The 22,820-nt window shown below is 48.5% G+C and overlaps 1 protein-coding gene across 2 annotated transcripts in view; it reads left to right on the top strand.

Annotated features, from left to right (window-relative positions):
* Positions 1-22,820, top strand: part of PLXNA4 (plexin A4) — a 451,337-nt gene that overhangs the window by 57,666 nt on the left and 370,851 nt on the right. The window contains exon 2 of one of the 2 annotated variants that reach the window (XM_055392292.2): positions 8,481-9,751. In XM_055392292.2, coding sequence (XP_055248267.1) covers positions 8,564-9,751 — 1,188 coding nt within the window. In that variant the 5' untranslated portion in view covers positions 8,481-8,563. Of the gene's footprint in view, positions 1-8,477; positions 9,752-22,820 lie in introns of both variants that reach the window. The other variant, XM_055392291.2, reaches the window with a different exon arrangement.

Raw genomic sequence — 22,820 nt, 5'->3', positions numbered from 1 at the left:
ATGGAGAGGCTGGGAAATGTCATCCATCGCTGGTGGCCACCTCTCACTGACTTCATACCAGCAGCCTCACGCGTAGGGAAGCTCATGTTATTTGTGAAAAGTTAGCTTCCTGTTCCCAATCCACCTGCACAATTGAGATTAAATGACCTGTTGTACAGTGTTGTAGGAAGTTCTGGGTTTCTAATAGAGCCTGGGAAGGGGAGGATCTGCAGAGCTTGCCAGTGGGACAGCTAGAGGGGCCTCTAGAAGACCCTCAGCCCCTGGAGAGCAGGGACACTGGTTTGGTTTGTTTGTTTGTTTGAGATAGAGTCTTGCTCTGTCACCCAGGTTGGAGTGCAGTGGCACAATCTCGGCTCACCGCTGCAACCTCTGCCTCCTGAGCTCAAGTGATTCTCCTGCCTCAGCCTCCCGAGTAGCTGGGACTACAGGCATGTGCCACCATGCCCAGCTAATTGTTTTTTAGTAGAGACAAGGTTTCACTATATTGGCTAGGCTGGCCTCAAACTCCTGACCTCAAGTGATCCACCTGCCTCGGCCTTCCAAAGTGCTAGGATTACAGGCATGAGTCACCACTCCTGGCAGGGCCACTGTTTTTTGCTCTGGAATGTATCTGTCCTTTGCACCCAGCCCAGAACTCATCATGTGGTATGTGCTCCATCAATAGTCGTTGGCTGAATACAGGAGTGCGTGCTGACTTCTAGCAAGTGGCGTCTCCTGCATTGTGGCTGTTTTCTGTTGTTGTCTGTTTTCCATGCTGCAATTTTATTTTCAGGCTCAGCTTCTTCTATTCAACCAGGTCCATACTGATTTCCTTTGCTGCATAGGACGGTGGTTCTCAAAGTCCAATTTGCTAACACAAGACAACTTTTTATGATATTCCAGCTCGTGGACCGGTTGGTCTCCATGTAAATCATATATGAAAAGACGTAGTTTCTCTGATGCATTTGAACTCATGTCCTAATAAAAATTAAAAAAAGAGCTTTACCTTTACATACAAATAAATAAATAAATAAATAAATAAATAAATAAATAAATAAATAAAAGGACAAAATGGAGTACTTTAAGTATTTATAAACCCTGGTTTAGAACAGGGTACAACCAGTTTTTTAGGTTGGTCCCTGTTTGAATTGACTGGCTCAAAGATTTACTTGAAGCACCAAGATTTACTTTGTGCTTTAGCTGTACATGATACCCACTGCCATCTCATATACTCTGCTATGGAGCATTCATTCATTCATTCATTCATTCATTCACGTGTTTCCAAACATCTATTATACACCTACTGTGTTTCAGGCTCTGAGCTTGGAACTGGAGAAAAGAGGGGCAATATATAATCCTTGTCCTCAAGGAGCTCATATTTTTAGGCTAGGAGACAGCATCAGTGGACAAATATAACAGAGTTTGTAAAATGTGAGACTCTGGTGGCACTGGTTCCTGCACTAATATATAGTAGGGGCATCTTAGACCAGTGGCTTGATCAGAGAAGGTTTCATTTGAACAATGAGTCTAACTCAGGGCCCGGAAGCATGAATTGGTGAAGACTTCCCAAGAGCTCTGCTGGTGCAGCTCCTAAGGCAAATGCTCAGCAGATAGGGAAGTGTTGTGTTTGATTCTGAAAGTTGGTACATACACGTGCACACACATTCAAACATCACCTGGGATTGTGCCTCGCTATCTGTAAAACCATAGTTTATCTCTGTGGGCAGTGGAAGGCACAGATCTGTTTGGCTTTCTCACTTGATCCCATGGAATAATAGTCTATTAGAAAGGTTGTGGTGGGAGACACTGTACTCTTTGGGATTTTTCTGTGTATAGGTTAAGATCCTTACATCCGCAAGTGCCAGAAAACCGAACCCAAACTGGCTTCTGCAAAAGGGGAAAAATTTTTTTTGACTCGCGTAACCAGAAAGTACAGGCATAGAGCTGGCTTCAGTGGACACAATTGAGACATTTTTAGGATGTCGCCAGGCCTGGGACCAAGTACTCTCTATCCTTTGGCTTAGTTCTGCTCTTCTCAGTACTTTGGCTTCATTCTTCCAGGCTCCTGTCCCCTGCTCCCACCCCTGTGATTACAAGATGGCACCAGAGGTTCTTAGGCCCTTGCCTCTCCAAGGCCACATCTGGTGGAAGAGCTAGAACTTTCTCCCCCAGTATCCCTATCCAAAGCCTGTTGCTTGTCAGAGACCTGATTTAACCAGTTTCTCATTCCTGAGCCAATCACTATGCCCTCCTGACCCCCGTTCTGTGCTGAGTGGCTCAGGCTTTGAACCAGAGGTGGAGTCAATTCCAGCAGAAGTGTTTGGGCAAAGGCACAGATGCCCAGAGGATAAATGAATGACAGCAAAAACAACAGGTATGCACCGTCTCTGAAAGTGTGTTTCAAATTTTTTTGACCATGACTATATTAGTTGGGCTTCTTCAAAGAAAACAGAACCAAGAGGGTGTGTGTGTGTGTGTGTGTGTGTGCATAGAGACACAGAGATTGATTTAAGGAGTTGGCTCACACAATTTTGGAGGCACCAAGTTCAAAACCTGTAGGGTAGGCTTGTAGATGGGAGACTTAGAGAAGAGCCAATATTGTACCCAAGTCCAAAGGCCATCTGCTGGTGGAGTTCCCTCTTGCTCAGAGGAGGCCAGTCTTTTGTTCTATTCATGACCTTCAACTGATTACATGAGGCCCACCCACATTATAGAGGGCAGTCTGCTTTACTCAAAGTCCACTGATTTAAATGTTAATCTTATCCCAAGACACCCTCCCAGAAACTTCCAGAATAATGTTTGACCAACTATCTGGGCACCGTGGCCCAGCCAAGTTGACAAATAAAATTAACCATCCCAGGGACCCAGTTACATCACACATATTTACATCACATTCAATATGTAGTTTGCTATATAGTGGGTAAAACAAAAGTCTCACCAGCCAGGCATGGTGGCTCACACCTGTAATCCCAGCACTTTGGGAGGCCGAGGCGGGCGGATCATGAGGTCAGGAGATCGAGACCATCCTGGCTAACATGGTGAAACCCCGTCTCTACTAAAAATACAAAAAATTAGCCAAGCGTGGTGGCGGGCGCCTGTAGTCCTAGCTACTGGGGAGGCTGATGTAGGAGAATGGCATGAACCCAGGAGGTGGAGCTTGCAGTGAGCTGAGATCACACCACTGCACTCTAGCCTGGGCAACAGAGTGAGACTCTGTCTCAAAAAAAAAAAAAAAAGTCTCACCAAACAGTGCTTATCTTTTCTATGTGACATACTAGTATTTTCCCTTCTATTTTATTTCATTAAGAAGAGTACCTGACCAGGTGCAGTGGCTCATGCCCATAATCCCAGCACTTTGGGAGGCCGAGGCAGGCAGATCACTTGAAGTCAGGACTTCAAGACTAGCCTGACCCAACATGGTGAAACCCCATCTCTACTAAAAGTACAAAAATTAGCCAGGCATGGTGGTGGGCACCTGTAATCCTAGCTACTTGGGAGGCTGAGGCAGGAGAATCACTTGAACCCCTGGGAGGCGGAAGTTGCAGTGAGCCTAGATCGTGCCACTGCACTCTAGCCTGGGTGACAGATGGTGACTCCATCTCAAAAACAAAACAAAACAAAAACAAAAACAAAAAACACCTGTGACTCACCTAATTCATGGTGTGTTGTGACGTGAATTTTGAAATGCCATCTTAGGGCACATTTTCTGAGAATCCTATTACCCCATAACAAAAGGTCTGAGGACCAGGACTCTGTCCAAGGGGCCAGGGAATATATTGCGAATAACTGAGTGAGGCCTGAAGAGCTCAGCTCTCCAATGCCCAACGTGACTGTGTGTGACCTTAGCCAAGACCTGTACCTGTTCATGCCTCGGTTTCCTTATCTTTAAAGAGGGCATACTTATAAATACCTCATCTACCTAACAGGGTTGTCATGAACAAGAAATTCAGAACAAGGTAATATCCATGAAAACACTTTGTAAACTCTAAAGTAATTTCACAGGGTAATTGCTATTTTAAACGACTCTATAATAACTTTCCTCTCTACCACTCAGGAATCTGAGAGGATGGTGCTATTTCATGAAAATTAGTTTCAGTTCTTTGAAACTTGCTGCCTAAAACAAAGACAACCCCAATTTCTTTAATCAAAATGATGATCAGCTTCTATAAATGAGTCCCATCTCCCCCGAGACTACTCAAAATTAAAATCTGATTTCAAAGAAGGGAAAACTGTAGTGTGTTTGGGTTGGGTTAGGGGATCTTTCAGTTCTCCTGCCTTCTTACCCACTCTACGTAGTTCGATGAATCCTTTGGGGCAATCGTGAAGGTTATTTGGTCCCATTACTTGCCTTTAAGAATCAGAGTTGGGCTGAATGTAATTTCTAATACTTGGTTTTGAAACTAGCTAAATGGTGACTTGAGAGCGAAATGGTGGGTAGGCTCTGAAATTGGGGTGGGGGTTTCCTAGGTTGGGGTTACCGCTTACAAGAATTGACATCCTGGAAGGGAAACCCCCCTGGAAACTCTTGCTTTGCCAGATTGGAGAAGGCTTAGACAGCTCAGGGAGACAGGGGGCTGGTGGCTCTGCATATCTGTGGGTCCCAAGCTCGGCGGGGTGTCACCTCTTTGGTGGTTCCTGGTGGGGTCTTTGGTGAGGCAAGCTGGAGCTCACATCCTTATTTTCCCCTTTTCTCTTCCATTTCTCTCTTATTTGTTTCCTAATCAGTCCCTTTCTTGGTGTGTAAAATGAAAGGCTGGTTATTCCCAGTACATGTTATTGTTTCTGTGGGCCCCCCTCCTCTCTGGGTATAGTAATCTCACTGTCCCCAGATGAGGGTGATAAGTGTTTGAGATGCATAACTGTGTCTCCTTTCAGTGCCTAATAGAAGATGCAGAATGAGCCATGGCACCTTTCTGCTCAGTAAATTCGTAATTGTAGGATTCTTCATCTCACCTCTTGCAGACTAGAGAGCTGCTGATTGGCCATGGATCCATGTGTATGTACAATAAGGCAGGTCGTGGGGTAGGCACACATTCCCCAGCATATGGCAGGTTGTGATACAGAGACTGTGCGAAGTTCTCTCCTCAGAAAAGTTGGTGGCGGAGCCCCGACCTGCACCTGCCTGTCTGGAAGGGGGATTATCAGCCCTGCTGGAATTTGGTTGTTGGCAGAGATATTTTGAGGGCCCTGTTAGCCAGCAGAGCATATGGTGCCCAAAGAGCGGTCTCTTTCAGACAAAGGCTGGAAGCAGCTGCTGGAGTGAGTTCACATAAAGTCAGAAGAGAGGCCGGGGTGGTGGAAAGAGCATGGGATGGACAGTGTGAGACCCAGTCTTACACTGTCTTCAACTCAATGTGTGACCTCTTGCAATTTCATCTGACCTCTTGGATTTCAACTTCCTTGTCTCTAAAATCAGGGATTGGGAATCTCTAAACTGGATTATCTCTTTCAGATCAAAAACTTATAGATTCTTCTTTGATATTTGAATTTGCACAAGCAATTCAAGGTGAACCATCTTGACTCTTCATCACTCATCTTGAGATGTACCACCAGGAACCATCTCATTATCATAATCCTAATCTTTCTAATCCTATTTTAATCTTGCTAACGATAACAATGATAGCAACTATCATTTCCTAAGCACTTAACTGTGCTGGGCAGAGGCTCTGTGCAGCTGCTGCTTTACAGTCATTAATACTTTCAGAGGTAAACCACAGAACTCACCTGATCGGTGTTATCTACCAGCTTAGCCCCTGAAGGTCAGAGAGGACTTTGTTTTTCTCATGATACTGGTAGGTGATATCCCAGGATTTCTGTTTGGGGCTTACATGAGTTAACAAGGGCTTCTAAGTGCTCTATCTTCTGGGCTCTGGAAATGTGCATTTCTAGAAAAGTATGGATTTTGCATTGATTGAAACCTGGACTTCAAACCCAGTTCTGCTACATCTTAACCAGTGTCCTTGCAGAGCTAAAGTTTCCTCACCTGAAATAGGAATAAGACAATTCTGATCCCAGGGAACAGTGGTGAGGATTATGTGAGCCAAGCTATGTGAAAGTATTTGCATGGGCTCTGGGGGTGCAGTAAATACTCCACAGATATTGATATTCGTCTATGCTTCCAGCCCCTCTTTCTGCCAGTCAAGAAACAGTTGTTGAGCCTCCTCTATATGTGCAGCTGTGAATGTGTTGAGGAGCAAGACAGACCCAGCCCTGCCCTGTGGAGTTCACAGACCCTCAGCTCCAAACTCTCCTTCTGCAAAGGCTAAGGCTAAATGGAAAGGGAGAGGCTCCTCTCTGGGGGCCTTTGCTCTTTTCCTCTACAGTTTCATTTCTGTCTTCAACACTGTGCATTTCAGTCTCAACTTCCCAGTGACATCCTGGCAAGGCTGAAGCTCTCTCTTTTCAGCCTCATCTTCCACCTGATTCATTCACGAACTATGTTCTCCAGACGTACTCTTCCTTGTACACACCCTCATGTGATATGCCCATGCTTCTGCTATGTAGACCCCTCTCCTAGAAGGCCTTTCCCTTCGTGCTCTGTCTTCTTGAAGTTCACAGCTCAGCCCAAATTCCATGCCCTCCCCGAGGCCTCCTGCAGCCTGCGCCTTGCCCTCTCTCACCCGAAGTTAGAAGTCTTCCTCCTCCTAGGAACTTTCAAAGCACTCTCTTGTATGCCATGTGACTTTTTGTTGTGCGTATCAGTTCAGGTTCTGGTGGTATCGGCCTGATTTGACTACGCGTTCTTTGAGGATCTGCTCCTTGGGCCCCACAGTGTCTTGCACATTTTGTGTGTGTTCTGAGCAAACATTTGCCACATGGGTGAATGAATGAAGGCCCTTGGCTTTCAGCACTGCTCTTGGTTGTGGTGTGTTCCACTAACCAGTCTTCCTCCTCTGATATTGACTGGAGAAGGCCTGTGCTTTTCATTAGGATGCTGGCTGACAATGCAGAGTCTTTATTTGGTTTTCTTCCTTCTTCTTTTGGTTTCCATCTAACCTAGTGTTTGCTCCCTGCTGGGGAATTTTCCATTGCTTAGTGATCTACCTCTTCTCATTCTCCACTTTTGAGGTGTTTGGGGGTGAATGAGAAAAATTCCACAGAGCTGAGATGCCCCCAGATAGGATGTTGGCAATTCCTGCCCTGAATTCTCTCAAATTGGAAGAAACATAAAGCTGTCCAATGGGAACACATGCAGGAAGCATCTTGAATAGAAAGAGACCCTCAGGATGGGGAGTGATCTTGTTCCTCGGGGAGTTTTGTATTTATTTGTTTATTTATTTGCTTGACTGCTTCTTAAAGCATTTTTTCTCTCCCTTTAATGAAAACCTCTCAGAGGAGGCCCTGCTAGGGGAGGAAGCCAAGATCTGCCTTGTTAAAATGACATTAGGGCTCAGGGTTGGGCAGTGAACCCAGAGGACCTGGTTGCAGCTGCAGTGTGACGAGATTGAGGATGTGGGTTTTTAATTTGGCCTCTTCATCCAGCAGAGGAGGCACAGAGGAAAGTTTCTCCTGCAGTAGTAGGTACAGACACAGAGAACTGGAGGCAGTGGCTGTAATGGACAGCCCCCAAGAAGGGATCAACCTTAATTCTTCTGCTGCATGGGACAGGGACCACAGTACAGCCCCACCTGTGCAAGGTTGGGGTGAACTGAGATGGTTTCGCAGTTAAGATTGCGAACGTGTGCACATTTACACTACTCATATTTGGAGCTACCTCTACCACTTATAGCTGTGCAAGTTACATGACTTCCCTAAGCTTGCTTTCCTTAGCTATAAAATGTGGCTACAATAGCATGTACTTCGGAGGTCTACCAATCAGGGTCCCAGCAGGTAATAGACAGCACATGCAAATTTGGTCCTTTGAGAAAAGGTTAATAAAGGGGCTATTCATAAAAGTGTGGCTCTTTAAGGGGCAATGTAGTATGGGTGGATAGTAATAGTGAGGTCTCTGTTACCACCTCTACGGCCAGATGGGGTCCAGCAGGAGGTGGTTCACAGAGCCTGGAGATGGAGAAACTGTGCAGAGGCCTGCTGTGGGGAACACCGGACAAAGCTTGCAGCCAGTGCAGGCAGCCCCGCCTCCTGCCCTTCCTCCCTCCCTCCCTCCCTCCCTCTTCTCCTCCAGCCAGTCTTTGCGGATGCTGCCTGCTGGTGGCACCTGACCCAGGTGACAGTGCTGGACAGTGTCTGACACAAATTCAGGCACTCAGTAGATAATGGCTGTTGATCATGATCATCATCATCATCACTGCTATTATTATCATGTCATTATCATCACCACCATTATCGTTACTGATGTGTCCTCCTGGGGCGGCTGCCACCCGGCTCTGACTGTGTCACATGCCCGTCGTGGGGGTTGACTCAGTCAGCCTCCAGCACCCCCCAGTGCAGTTCTGCTCAGTGTATGCAGAACATTTTGAAAGTTCAGGCAGACAAGCTGTGGGGTGAAATGAAGCCACTGGCATTGTTATCCAGCTCATAGTCTTCCCTTTCTCCAGTAGGGGAGACTGCATTGCTGAGTCCTGGCCCTCTGAGGGGACGACCGTGCCTGAGTGCTGCTGTGCCGCTGGGACCCGCCTCTGCCATGAAAGCCATGCCCTGGAACTGGACCTGCCTTCTCTCCCACCTCCTCATGGTGGGCATGGGCTCCTCCACTCTGCTCACCCGGCAGCCAGCCCCACTGTCTCAGAAGCAGCGGTCATTTGTCACATTCCGAGGAGAGCCTGCTGAGGGTTTCAATCACCTGGTGGTGGATGAGAGGACAGGACACATTTACTTGGGGGCCGTCAATCGGATTTACAAGCTCTCCAGCGACCTGAAGGTCTTGGTGACACATGAGACAGGGCCGGACGAGGACAACCCCAAGTGTTACCCACCCCGCATCGTCCAGACCTGCAATGAGCCCCTGACCACCACCAACAATGTCAACAAGATGCTCCTCATAGACTACAAGGAGAACAGGCTGATTGCCTGTGGGAGCCTGTACCAAGGCATCTGCAAGCTGCTGAGGCTGGAGGACCTCTTCAAGCTGGGGGAGCCTTATCATAAGAAGGAGCACTATCTGTCAGGTGTCAACGAGAGCGGCTCGGTCTTTGGAGTGATCGTCTCCTACAGCAACCTGGATGACAAGCTGTTCATTGCCACGGCAGTGGATGGGAAGCCCGAGTATTTTCCCACCATCTCCAGCCGGAAACTGACCAAGAACTCTGAGGCGGATGGCATGTTCGCGTACGTCTTCCATGATGAGTTCGTGGCCTCGATGATTAAGATCCCTTCGGACACCTTCACCATCATCCCTGACTTTGATATCTACTATGTCTATGGTTTTAGCAGTGGCAACTTTGTCTACTTTTTGACCCTCCAACCTGAGATGGTGTCTCCACCAGGCTCCACCACCAAGGAGCAGGTGTATACATCCAAGCTGGTGAGGCTTTGCAAGGAGGACACAGCCTTCAACTCCTACGTAGAGGTGCCCATTGGCTGTGAGCGCAGTGGGGTGGAGTACCGCCTGCTGCAGGCTGCCTACCTGTCCAAAGCGGGGGCTGTGCTTGGCAGGACCCTTGGAGTCCATCCAGATGATGACCTGCTCTTCACCATCTTCTCCAAGGGCCAGAAGCGGAAAATGAAATCCCTGGATGAGTCGGCCCTGTGCATCTTCATCTTGAAGCAGATAAATGACCGCATTAAGGAGCGGCTGCAGTCTTGTTACCGGGGCGAGGGCACGCTGGACCTGGCCTGGCTCAAGGTGAAGGACATCCCCTGCAGCAGTGCGGTGAGTGCAAGGAGGGCTGCGGGCTGGGTTGGTCGGGAGTGTAGGATGAGAACCCCAGCCTGTAGCCCCCATGGGGTGTGTATCATCCTTCCCCTTTTGCAGATGAAGTGAGTATATCCCATCCCATCTCTGAGTCTCATTGGACCCAGAGTGTCACCAAATATTCTGCAACTATGACATTGAATGTATAAGAGTCAGAGTGGGAGCTGAAACATAAATTCCCATCAGTGTACTTTTCTCTGCCCCATATTGGCTCACTGGTTATGACGGGGAGTGCTGGAAATAGGTAGGAATTGTGTCAAATGGATGTCGTAGGGACCGGGCATGGCTGGAGTCTAGATGACAGTGTGCTGTAGTGCAAGACACGTACATGCCCTTTGTACTCACCAAGCCTGCAAATAACTTTCCTGGGAGCTTAGAATAAAAACCATATGGTAGAAGGAGAGGAGAATGTGAGGAGTCATCCTACATTTGGGATAGATATGGAATTTCAGGAGAGGTGTGTTTTTAGCCCTTTGTATGTCTTTAGGAAATGCTAAAATGAGAGCACAGTCACGCAAGAGTGCAGTGAACACAGAGAAAGCAAAGCTAACTTAGAAAAGGGATGGGAAGGGACAAATTGTGTTTATTGAGCATCTTCTGTGTGCACAGTGCCTTGGAAGAGACATGTGAGAAAGTCAGGAAGCAGCCCGAGAGCAGCATGGGATGATGGGAGAGCTGCGGGGAGCCAGAGGGAGAGCAGGAGAAGGGTTGGCTTAGGGGTCTTTGCATGGCTGGTGGGTATGGCCTTGCTGGGTTACCCCAGGTGAAGCAGGGGACACAGACTCCTGCCTGTCACAGCCTAGCTCACGTGTGCCCCACCATGAAAAGCATCCACCTTCTTGTGGCTTGACTCTGTTCCTCTTCACAATGGTCCTGCTTTTTCACTATCATTCTTTGGGTGACTTGGAAGGCTCAGCTATCAGCATCTTCTGTGTTCTTGTCTTTTTCCTTTTATAACTGTGCATTTTAAAGATTATGAACCTAGTTTGAGAACGTCAATTCTGTAATTTTAATTTGGGGAGAAGAAGAAAGGAAAATGTATCCATTGGACAGAAGTACGCATCCATACTGATGTGATTCTTGACTCCTTAAACTTTGGTGGAGTTCCATATTAGGAAATGTATTTTGGTTGTTTAAAAAAGTGTAAATTTCCTTTCATAAAGTATAACTATGTGCCAGGCAGATCTCAGTGGGGACTGGCACCCTCCCCAGCCAGAGTGTGGAGAGGCCATCACTCTGGTCTTTGGGATTTGGGTTGGAGATAGGGAAGAGGGAGGAGAAAGATGGTGCCCTGGCATTAGGCTTAAGCTGTTTTCCACTGTCAAGTCTTCCAGGCACTGGGCCAGCTGAAACTAGGAGATGTCATCTCTTCTTGGAGGTCTTGAAAAGCCAGGAGTTCCCTGATGTCACAAAGGAAATAGGAGAGGTGCTATGGACCAAGCAGGGCAGCAAAAAGTTGACAAATCAGAGCCAGGCCGGAGAATGGAGGGGACTCCACTGTATCTACTGAGTCTTCCTAGCAGGTGACAACCTTTGGGAATGCTCCTGGAGCCCTTTGTTTGGGGCAGTAGTGGAGCCACTTAAGAGAGTCCATGAGACAGGTCTATGAACTCGCGGGGGTATGGACTGCTCCCAAACGAAGGCAGCTAATGACAGAGGCTGTTCTGGACATGTCTGTTAGACACTCAAACATGGGTTTGTGGTGAGATGTATTAGAATGTTGGTGTTGAGAAGGCCTTTCGAGAGCCTTGGCCTAAAACTTCATTTTGCATTGAGTATCTTAAGACTCAGCAAGGTGAATGAATTGCCCAAGGTCACACATCTTAGGTGTGAGTAACAGAGCCACCAATTGAAGAGAATCCCCCTTGCCTGCAGGACACCCACACATGCATACATGTAATAAATTCCCCATGAGCATGCACACATATGCAGGCCTATGTTAGAAGATGGCAAGTTTATACTGTGCACTTACTAAACAACAACAAGTTCTTTTGAGACCAGAGGAGTTGGCAATCTCTGACAGTTTCCTGTAGAAAACTTGCTTAAAACCCTGACTTTTTGGGCGATGCTCTTGGGAGAAAAATCAGCTGCAGGGGTCCGTCTGGCTGCCCATGGGCAAGTGTTCGTGCTGCCGTTGCTTCCTGCCACAATACAAAAAGCCAAGTTCATCATGGAGGTCTGCAGAGCTGCAGGTCCTAACACCGTGTGGTAGCCTTGGAGAGAACAGAGGGAAAACAGCTTTGCAAGACAGGCTAATGCCGGGACGGGGACTAATGGAGCCAGATAACAAGCTTTTGATTTTTCTTTTGGCTTTAATTAGCCCTTTCAAGTTACAGGCAAGTTCAGGGCCGAGAGTAGAAAGGAGGAGGCCAGAAACTCTGCACAGGCCTGGGGCTGTCTCTCCAGCCACTCTGAAAAAGGCCAGGCTGGAGTTTAATGCACAGTATCAGTTTCCTTTGATTTGGCAGATACTCGAGTTCCTTTGCTCCCGCCCTCCTGTTACGATTCATTTGGAGTCGGCTCAGACCACACGTGTTTCGTGCGACATCGGCCAGGCCAGGCTCTGTGTTGCCCCGATGGCACCATTTGCAAACCCAGCTCTTCCTCAACTCATTTACAAGGCTGTTGGGTTGGTTTTCTTGTTCCCTTCCTGCCTAGAGGTAGAGGATGAACAAGATGAACTCTGGAGATCTCTCTTGTCATGGAGTCTGACACTCCCTTGAGCCCTGTGAAGTGAGAACTCAGTCCCAGATGACCTCTGTCCTGTGGTGTTTCTGTTGTAGGAAGATGACAGAGGGCAGGGCAAGGCCCAGGAGGTTGGCTTTTAGGACTTGTGTTTTGTAGGGTAAGGGGTCCCCTGTGGGTTTTATCACAGTTACAACTCTAAAAGCTTGAAGAAGGGATTTGAGTAGCAATGAATGTCAACTGTGCTCCAGGCTGTACCAGCTCTCTAAATTAGAATGCTCCTCCCATGGGGCTCTTCAGGCTTTTCTAGCCCTTTCCACATCTTGAGACCCACATTCTTCCCTCTGAACTCACGCCTCCAGAACTCAGAGCCGGGATCCGCAAAACTCCTGGGCCACCTGCCTCCTTCACAAGGTCCCAGCACCTGCTTTGGCTGTGTTCATTTGGGGGATAGGAAGGAATGGGAAGAAGAACCCCTACTACAAGGCCCCTCGTGCCAGGGAGCATCCACAGAGCACTGGGCAGGCCAGAGCCTGAGGACCGCACAGAGGGAAAAGTCTTGGGCCGTGGGGGTAGAACCTGCTAACCTGCAGCCCCCAGAGAGCTCAGCGGTACCTCAACTTCAGGTGAATCAGGGAAGGCCGGCTGTGTTCCCACTGGAGATGAGGGCTGGTTGGCCAGGAGTGGCCTCCTCATGGGAATGTGTTGCTGTGGACATAAACAAGCCTGTCACAAATGTACATTCCTGAGTGGGCACCAGGTATGGAGGCTAGGAAAGCAGCTGGGGCTTTCTGGTGTCAGTGGAGGGTGGGAGCAGCAGCTTCCGCCTTCACCCTCTGAGCCATGCTTTACCCCTGTCCTGGCTTTCTCCAGCCTGGGTGGAAAGAGGTCTCCCAGAACAAGTGGGTTAGTATCTGAAAGTAACTCTAAGGATCTCATGAGGACATGGGTATGGGGGGCGGTCCTAGAGGGTCTGTCAGGGCCCCAATTGTCTTGGGACTCAGGGGACTAGAGGTCAAGCTGAGACTGATATGCTAATGAGCACTCGTGGGGAATGGCAGTGATTTCATTTCTCAGTTTCTGTGGCTTATCCCTGGTGCATCTCTATCCCCAGCCCCTTTTGAAGGCTGCCATCCAGGCTCCCTGAGGACCCCTGTCTGCAGAGCATGTGACAGACAGTAAGGCTGAGGAGCCCACACCTGTGGCCTCTGTCATGTGCCAGGACCTTATGCAGGAGAAGGTGACGGCTCTCTGTCTTTCTCTGGGGGGGACCTGACACTCCTGACTTGGAGTGGGCAGCTGGCTGGAGAAGATGCTGGGTTTGACCAAGCACCTGTCATCCCAGAATTCCCCAGGCATAGGGTTATCTATACCTTCTTTCCTTTCTTCACCTTCCTGGGGCAACCTCATCCAACACTAACGAACTAGCACCTCTTAATAAACTAATGAATGGAGAAACATGTATGGAGCCCTGGGAAAGGGCTTGGCAATGCACTCCCTCCTGGTGGATACCAAGCATTGTGGAATGGCATCTGTCTCCAGGGGCCCACACAGTGGAGGAGAGAGATGCACACCAGCAGGTTATTATGGCCCGGGTGATGGGAACAATGGCTGTGGTCATGGGAGTGACTGTCATTCACTCCACTTCAGTCTTCCCTGACTTTGGAACTGATTGAGCCATGGGTATGGGAGTCAGATAGTCTCGGCCATAGTACTGATTAGGCGGTGTGGAGAAAGGTGGCATGCAGAAGGTGCAGAAATCAGCTTCTCAATCTCCCTGTCAAGCCTTGACCTGAGTGTCCTTCAACTAGAAAATTTGGGTCCTTGGAGCAGAAACTATTATCCAGCATCACCAACTCACACCTGTCAAACCCCAGTAGTGGGAGCAGAGGGCAGAGACCTCCCGGCTGTCTGGAAATAACACACTGGAGTTTGCATGGTGCCTGATGGTTAACAAGGGCTTTCTCACACCTTTTCTTCTCCCAACAGTACTGTAGGATAATGGAAGGGCAGGCATCCTCTGCAGTTGAGGGAATGGAGGAACAGAAAACTCAAGTGTTTCACTCAAGGTCATGTAATTAGTAAACTGAAAGCTGTTCTGTATCCTAATTCTCAGCTTGGTGCTCTTCCCGTGGTGTTTCACAAGAGTGTGCTAGCAGTGTCTGGGGTGGGCAGTTCTTGGTGAAGGGACTGCCTGATATTGTAAGGCATTTGTGATCCGGGGCCCTACAGTGCTGAGCACCAGTGGAAGTTCCCAGCCACTACAAGACTAGAAAACCTCTCACATTTCCAGAAGCCTCTCGTTGAGAACCATTGCTAGACCCAGCTCCCACCTGACTCTGGAGCTTACCCACCAGCCCTGTGTAGTCCCACAAGGGCCACACAGGCACAGGAGATGGAGCTGTTTCTTTTTAACCCAAAGCTCCCCTTCCTGCCCTGCTGTGTGCATGACTGGGTGGTGATGGAGGTCCCCTTCCACGTGCCGTTCCTTTGACTCACTGGTTTCCTAGGCATGGCAATCCTGAGCGGGAGACACGGTCACCCCCTTGGACTTGGGCTGGCCTCACATTCCAGTCTGGGTGGTTACTCAGGTTGGTCTGGCGCCTGAGATCCTGAAGCTCCACGAAAGTGAGCATCCGGAATGGCCAGGCAGGCATCCCAGGCTCTGGGGCCTGGCTTCTGCAGGTCTTCTTGGGGTGTTTTCTTTTCCCTGTCAGCAGGAAGCACAGGGCTCAGACTCGATGGGGTTGTATCCTGTTGTTTATGGCGTTAGACGAGGCTTGCTTTTTCTGCTCAGCTCTTGTCCTCTCTAGACCTGGAACTCCTCCTCTTCCCCGCACCATCCTTCCTCTCTCATCTCCACTACACTTGCCATACACACCATGGCCCATGCCACACTCATGTCCCAGTAAATGCACACATCAAAAATCTAACACATTGGTCTGAGCGCCCACCTCTCATGGCCCATGACCCTGTACTCCAGATTTCTTATTTAGCACTGGGTGCCTGACATATCACAGCCCCAATCTTTATAGAATCAAGTCTTCCCACTCTCTCAGAGATGGCACCTGTCTCAGGTATTCAGGTGAAAGGCCCGCCCACCTCCCTCTTTTTGGCCAGCAGGGTTTGCAGTGAAAGTTCCATCCCAGACTAGTGTGCATGGTGCTTTGTGTGACAGGTAGCTGAGCCCTGGGCGATGTGTTGGGTTTGGCAGGAGCAAAGTTGAGGCTGGCTTCCTAGGCTGGATGTACTCTCCCAGGATGCCCACCCTGGAGGCCATCGGGTCAGCAGGGAGTGAGGCCGGACCCAGGAGTCACACAGGCTGAATTTTAACGCAGACTGCTGCCAGGAGAGCTTAGCACAAAGTCAGGTTTGAGGATGTGTGCTCTCACAATACTGAGACATGGACTGCATGTCATGAGCCTGAGCACAGTGGCGTACACACCCATAGCACACCCACGTGCACACACCCATTCTTTCTGTCCTTGATGTCTGTCCTCCTCGTTGCTGTCTGTTGCTTTCTCTGTTTCTCTCCTCTTGCTCACTCACTCACACTCTTGGTGCACGGTCCTCTCTTAGCCTTTCTCTGTCTCCCTATTTCTGTGACTTGTTCTCCCTCACCCCCACACACTCTGCTCAGCAGCAAGTACAGTGAGATTTCTCTCTCTCTCACACACACGCCTCATGCAGTGTGAGATAGCCCTGCCAAAATGGGAAGCCAGACCTCTTGTTCAATGGGCACGTAGACCAGCCCTACTTAACAATCCAGATCTGGACTTCTGGGCCTTCCCTTCAATTCCTTTCGTCCTCACAGGGTGGCGTCTTGGCCGGGTTACTGGTCTAGGAGTCAGGATCTTTGGGTCTCAGCCAGTCCCAGCTTGTGAGATATCACTGGGCAAGCAGTTTCCCTTTTGCTTTGAATCACACATTTTATCGTCAAGAAGGAGATGATAAAAAAGTATCCTTTTAATAAAGAGTCCGGAAGCTCCTAAGGAAAGAGAAATATACAGATGTTAATAATGATAGACACACAGCCCCTTATATTCATAGGACACTCAAACATCTTCATAGCATCATCCTGTGTCTCCTGCTTTAGTTATAATAACCACCCAAGGGGACAGAAAGGGGTGTAATAATATTGCAGTGATTTCATGCTTAGAATTTTTTTTTCTTCACCAATACCTGCTTTTGAGAGATTTGGGCTGTGTTTAATGCAGGTGTGATGTTTGGTATCTCAGGCCCTAGGATGTGCTCCAGCTGCCTTTATTATTATTATTTCCCCTTCCCCTTCCCCTCCCCCTCCTTCTTCTTCTCCTTCTTCTCCTTCTCCTTCTCCTTCTCCTTCTTCTTCTTCTTTTGAGACAGTGTTTCACTCTTGTTGCCCAGGGTGGAGTGCAATGGCACGATCTTGGCTCACTGCAACCCATGCTTCCCAGGTTCAAGCGATTCTCCTGTCTCAGCCTCCTGAGTAGCTGGGATTACAGGCATGCGCCACCACGACCAGCTAATTTTTGTATTTTTAGTACAGACAGGGTTTCATCATGCTGGCCAAGCTGGTTTCAAACTCCTGACAGGTGATCCACCCACCTCGGCCTCCCTCCAATTGCCTTCCTTTCTATATAGCACAGGTTATGAATGATAAGAGAATGCATTTGGGTGACAAGACACGTTTTGGGCCAGTGCTTGCTGCTGTTACCTTCACATGTCCCTTAGTTTTTGTAAGGTATAAGGGAAGGACTGCACATCACCACATCAGGCTTGTTTCTTTTATCAAGAAAGTCAGTGGAGAGGAGGAGAAAGAGACAACTGAGAGAGCTCTTCTCCATCTGGCCTCTCAATTTACATGTTTTCCCTAGTGTGTGTGGCCCTATGGGCAGGAAACGGGGTCAGTGGGAGAGAAGCAGCCCACTCCCTTCCCTGGTCTCTGTGCCATTACTGTGTCTCCTTCAGTGTTCCAAAATATAATGGGATTTGTTCGGCTGATTTATCCCACACGCAGGCAACATTACCCAGACCCACACCCAGACCCGAGGAGCAAGAGAGGAAGATACATTGCCGTGAGAGTGGGGCTAATAAAATTTATTTCCACTAATGAGGGAATGACCTACCCCATAACTCAGCTTGGGGAGCAGGGCCACTGCTTCCCAGCACCCACCAGAAAACACACAAACTTAATCATCATGGTATTTCTCACTTCAATGACAGCCCTTGTGGCTGCTGAATCTGCCTGCCATAGACTCCGGGAGGGAGAGTGGGAATTGGGATTGATGGACTGGTGGCATGGGATTTATCTGCCCCTGACAGGTAGCCACTGGGGTTCTCTGGAGCTAAAGTACAAAAGGAGAGAGGTGGCACCCCAGTAGGTTTTGGTTGTTACCATTCGCAATGCTGAGAAACTTCCCTGGGATTTCCCATGGGTCTGGTGTTGGTTGCTAAACCAGCCCCCAGGGATAATGCCATCTGCAGAATTTCAATTCTCTTGGTAGGCTGGCCTAGAGCTCTGGCCTGTCCAGACTATTCCCAGGGCATGGCCCTGTCTGCTTCTCAGAGGGAGGAACACGAGGCTCTTGGCAGCTAAGCTAATGAGGAGAAGGTCATGGGTTCAACCCCTAGGATTCTGAGCTGAAGCTTGTCTTTGGCTGCTATGCTCAGCAACCCCTAGAAGGGGTGCACTGCTAAAGCTCGCTATTGGTTACAGCCTGGCCTGCAGAATGTGTGCTTGGCTTAATGCCCTTCTCCAGGGAAAACTGCTCAATTTAGTGACATTAGTTCCCTATTAGAAGCATAGCTTGTTTTCATGATGAGTGAAAGACCACTTAGATATCTGGTGGGCTTGGGCCACAGATGGTCCCAAAACACACATAGAAACTTCAAAATGAGTATTAAAAGAAGTGTTGCTTTTAGCAAATGGCTTTCATCATTCCATAGGTAGTTAAATGCATTCATTTAATGAATATTTGCACCAAAATCCCCAGCCCCACCTCCTAAAACACAATGACTTTCTATCCTGTTTTCTGGTCTGCTCTCCTCCTTTTTGAGATGCCCAGAAGCAAAGCTCATGGTTCTTGAGAACTGGGGCCATATGATAGTCCCCACTTATCCTTGGGAGATGCTTTCCAAGTCCCCCAGCGGATGCCTGAAACCACAGATAGTCCCAAACCCCATATATACCGTGTTTTTTCCCATACATACTGTCATGGTTTGGCTATGCCCCCATCCAGATCTCATCTTGAAGTCCCACATGTTGTGGGAGGGACCTGGTGGGAGGTAATTGAATCATGGGGGCAGGACTTTCGAGTGCTGTTTTCGTGATAGTGAATAAGTCTTATGAGATCTGAGGATATTATAAGGGGGTGTTTCCCTGCACACGCTCTCTCTTTTTGCCTGCTGCCATCCATGTAAGACCTGTCTTCCTCCTCCTTGCCTTCTGCCATGATTGTGAGGCCTCCCCAGCCACGTGGAAATGTAAGTCCATCAAACTTTTTCTTCCAAGTCTCCGGTATGTCTTTATCAGCAAATGGACTAATATACATACATACCTATAATAAACTTTAATTTATCAGTTAGGCACAGTAAAAGATTAACAGTAATAATAATCATAAAATACAACAGTTATGACAATATACTATAATAAAAATTATGTGAACATTGTCTCCTCTGTCTCTCAAAAATCCCTTATTGTGCTCTACTCTTCTATTTTTGGGCAGTGGTTGATCTGAAGCTGCGGTAACTGAAACCATGGAAAGTGAAGCCAAGGATCAGGGGAACTACTATAATTTGTTGGGTTGTTTTTCCAACCCCAATACACTCTTCTCTAAGCCCCTGCAATGATGTGTTTGTCTAACTGGGTTGTTGTGACTGTGGCTTGCTGGCTCTCCCTCTCTTTCTCTTACACATTCGTTTTCCCTACAATTTCATTGAAAAAGACACCAGAAAGAATCATTCTGAGATGAAGCATTAGTAACTGAGTGTATGAGCCCTCACTCCAGCACTGTTTCCATGGCCTGTGCTCACAACCAGGGTGCAGGGGTCAACTTTCACCTATTATAGGACTTCTCTGGCTTGCTTTCAAGAGACTTCAATCTCATAGGGCCAGCGTGGATCCTGTGTCTGAATGTCACGTGTCTGAATGTCACGTGTCTGAAGGCAGACCTTCCGGGGAGGGCTAGGAGTCATAAAAGAGAAAGTTTAGGCATTACGGTAAAGCAATCAGAGGATTGGATAGTCAGGTCTTTTTGATTTCTTCTTTGTTACAGAATCATCACTCAAGCACATGGAAATATCTTATAGAATAATAGGCTTTCTGAGGAGCTAAACCTAAGCCTACTAGAGACTCCCAGAGATATTTCTACCTCCCTGTGGACACTCTCCACTTACCTCTACCCCTGAGGAGGTAGTGTGGAGTAAACACGACGTCATCTCAAGGAGTGGATGCATTTTGTGTATTTATGGACACCTTAGGGGTCAGCCGTCATATTTGAGATATGGTTCCCAATAAGTGGGTGATCATTATCTCCCTGTACTGCAGAGCTTTACAACTGGAGCCTGCATTTAGACATGAGCTATTACAGTTTATCTGATCAATATCTCCCTTTAAAAAGAAATCCCACATGTGTAATTCACTGATTTCCCATTTCCAGTGGAGGTGTGCTATGGTCAGCAACCAGGATATGTGTATGTGTGTGCACGCACATGTGTGTGTGTGTGTGTGCGTGTGCAAGTGTGCATAAGTGTAACTAATGGGAAGAAACTTAGGGCTGCTCAACATGAAGAATATAAAGACCTTTTCTTTTCTGTATCAGTAGGCAGCTCATGGGCTTCCCTTCCCTTTTTCTCCTAACTTGAATTTCTTTTCAAAACGTCATTTCTCACTTTCCTTTGGGATGCACAGACCCAGGAAAGGAAGAAGCCCAGCTTAAGTGAGTGGTCAGGGGCCTCCTTGGGAGGGGAGAGTTGGTTTCTTCCAGTTTCTGGAGATGGCAGAGTACTCATCCCTGGTGCTGGGAAAGGGATTGGACACATAGTCTCTTCCCCAGCAGTCCCCTGCCTTCCTCTGATCCTGGAATAGATTGTCTTTGGGACCACCCTCTAACAACCCCAGAGGAAACCCCTGCTTAAGATCAGTTTTTTAGCCAGGTGTGGTGGCTCATGCCTATAATCTCAGCATTTTGGGAGGCCAAGGTGGACGGATCACAAGGGCAGGAGTTCAAGACCAGTCTGGCCAACATAGTGAAACCCCGTCTCTACTAAAAATAAAAAAATTAGCTGGGTGTAGTGGCAGGTGCCTGTAATCCCAGCTACTCAAGAGGCTGAGGCAGGAGAATTGCTTGAACCTGGTGGGTGGAGGTTGTAGTGAGTCAAGATTGTGCCACTGCATTCCACCCTGGTAACAGAGCAGGACTCCATCTAAAAAAAAAAAAAATCAGGCTTTTTTGTTTTGTTTTGTTTTGTTTTTTCTGTCACCAGGAATTTGGGGTTTTGGTACCTATTTTCTCAGCAACTTGATAGGTAACTAGGGGAGGCACCTCACTCTCCAGGCCCCAGTGTCCCCTTCTGTAAAATGGGGCTGTTGGATTTTATGATCCTCAGTTATTTTCCGCATCTGAAATATGATGTGTGAAAGAGGGGCAGAATACTGTTTCATAAGCCAGAGAACTTGGACGTGAGCCCAAACCTCGCCTCTTCCTCAAAGTCATGCCTGCTCCCCAAGGCAGTTGGTGGTCCACTCTCTGGACTCCCCCAGGCACATAACTGAAGCAGGGCCCAGATCGCTTTGTCTACTCATGGCCCAGGTCTGTCCATCCCCACACTGGGAAAGAGGCAGTTCTTTGGGGCAGGAACTGAGACTTTTTCATCTTTATATTCTTAGGGGCTCACCTAGTGCTTGGGGCTTAGTAGGTTTTTCATAAATGCTCTTAAGCAAATTAGTAAGTGAGGAAAAGTAAATAGCATTGTCTTCATCTAGTGCCTATTTCCCTTGCTGAACACAGGGAGTTCCAATAGCCCAAGGAACCAAAGGTTTGGTGGGAAAAGGTTGGTCTAAAGATCCAGTTGGCCCCACCAAGGGTGAGCCTGGGAAAATCTCTGATGTCTTCTTACCCTATGCAACGGACAGGAGTGGGGACTTCCCAGCTGTGGAGGAGCATGAGGCTAGATGATACTTTTCCATTCAGGAAGGGCAGGAGAGCGGGTTTTCTCCCAGATGGGAGAAATCCTCTCTCTCCTGGACCACAGGAGTTGCCCACAGAGCAATGGGAAGACCAGATCTGATTTTGTCTTCCATCCTGGGGCTCAGATGGCTGCTGCTGCCCCAGAGCAGCAGGGCAGGTACATAGGTGGCTGGAGGAGTTGGCTGCATGGCACATCCCTGCTGGTCACCTGGTCTGCCTCTTCAGGATCAGCTTAGGATGTTTGTAAACAGTGGATGCCTGCAGTAAGAGGGCAGCCTGTGGCTATGGAAGAGACTCTGTCCCAGAGCTAAGCTAATTGGCCCACAGGGGGATGGACCTGCTGACCTTCACCTCATTAGCACTGCATTTGGGCCATTGAGCTCTGGCTTGGTTCTGACCTTTCTGTAATAAGGACTCAATGTGAGGTTTCTGCAAAGGTGGGGCAAGCCAGGGCCGGGGCTAAAACAGCTTTGCTTGGCAGAGGAGGTGCAATCAGGACTCACACCAGGGGCTGTGCAGGCTGGGGTCAGGGGAGGATTTGGGGATCAGGGGCCCACCCCGCCTCATCACCTGCTGCCTTCAAGATGGATTGATGTGGCTGTCAGAGTGGGTGATAGTTGGTTCCTTAAGAGTGTGTCATTGAGGCCTAGGGTTGGGGCTGATGTCTAGAGTTCTTGGGGAGATTCCCCCACTGTTCCCCAGGTCTACCTCCTCCTCCAGCCCTTCCCAGGGAGTCTCCACAGAGACTACCAGACACTTCTGGGGTCCTTGGGCAGTGGCTTTGCAGCTCTGCCCCCCAGCCTGGGGAACTGCTGGAGGAAGGACACCGTCTGCATTTAAAATCCCCTTTTCATGGAGATGATAGAGCTTTTCAGAGTGCCAGTCTCTCTGCAGAGTGGGAGCAATTTCCCTGTAATTGGTAAAGTAACCGTAACTGCTCTGTCATTTGTATGTGGCGACACGTAATTGCACGGTAACCTTTGCTGCGGTGCACGAGGGAAGCGCCATAAGCTATTAGATTGTAATTCGGAGTGTCAGCTCCAGCTCCCCACACCACCTCCACCACCACCACACTGCGTGGCAGGCCCCCGGGGAGGCTGCTGTGAGGGCTCTCTGCATCCAGGTCCAGCTCAGGGTCCTGCTCCCGAGTGGGGATGCTAGGCACATGCTGT

The sequence above is a fragment of the Gorilla gorilla genome, chromosome 6 (genome assembly GCF_029281585.2).
Source record: "Gorilla gorilla gorilla isolate KB3781 chromosome 6, NHGRI_mGorGor1-v2.1_pri, whole genome shotgun sequence".
Lineage (NCBI taxonomy): Eukaryota > Metazoa > Chordata > Mammalia > Primates > Hominidae > Gorilla > Gorilla gorilla.
This window is presented reverse-complemented; position numbering and strand designations above follow the sequence as displayed.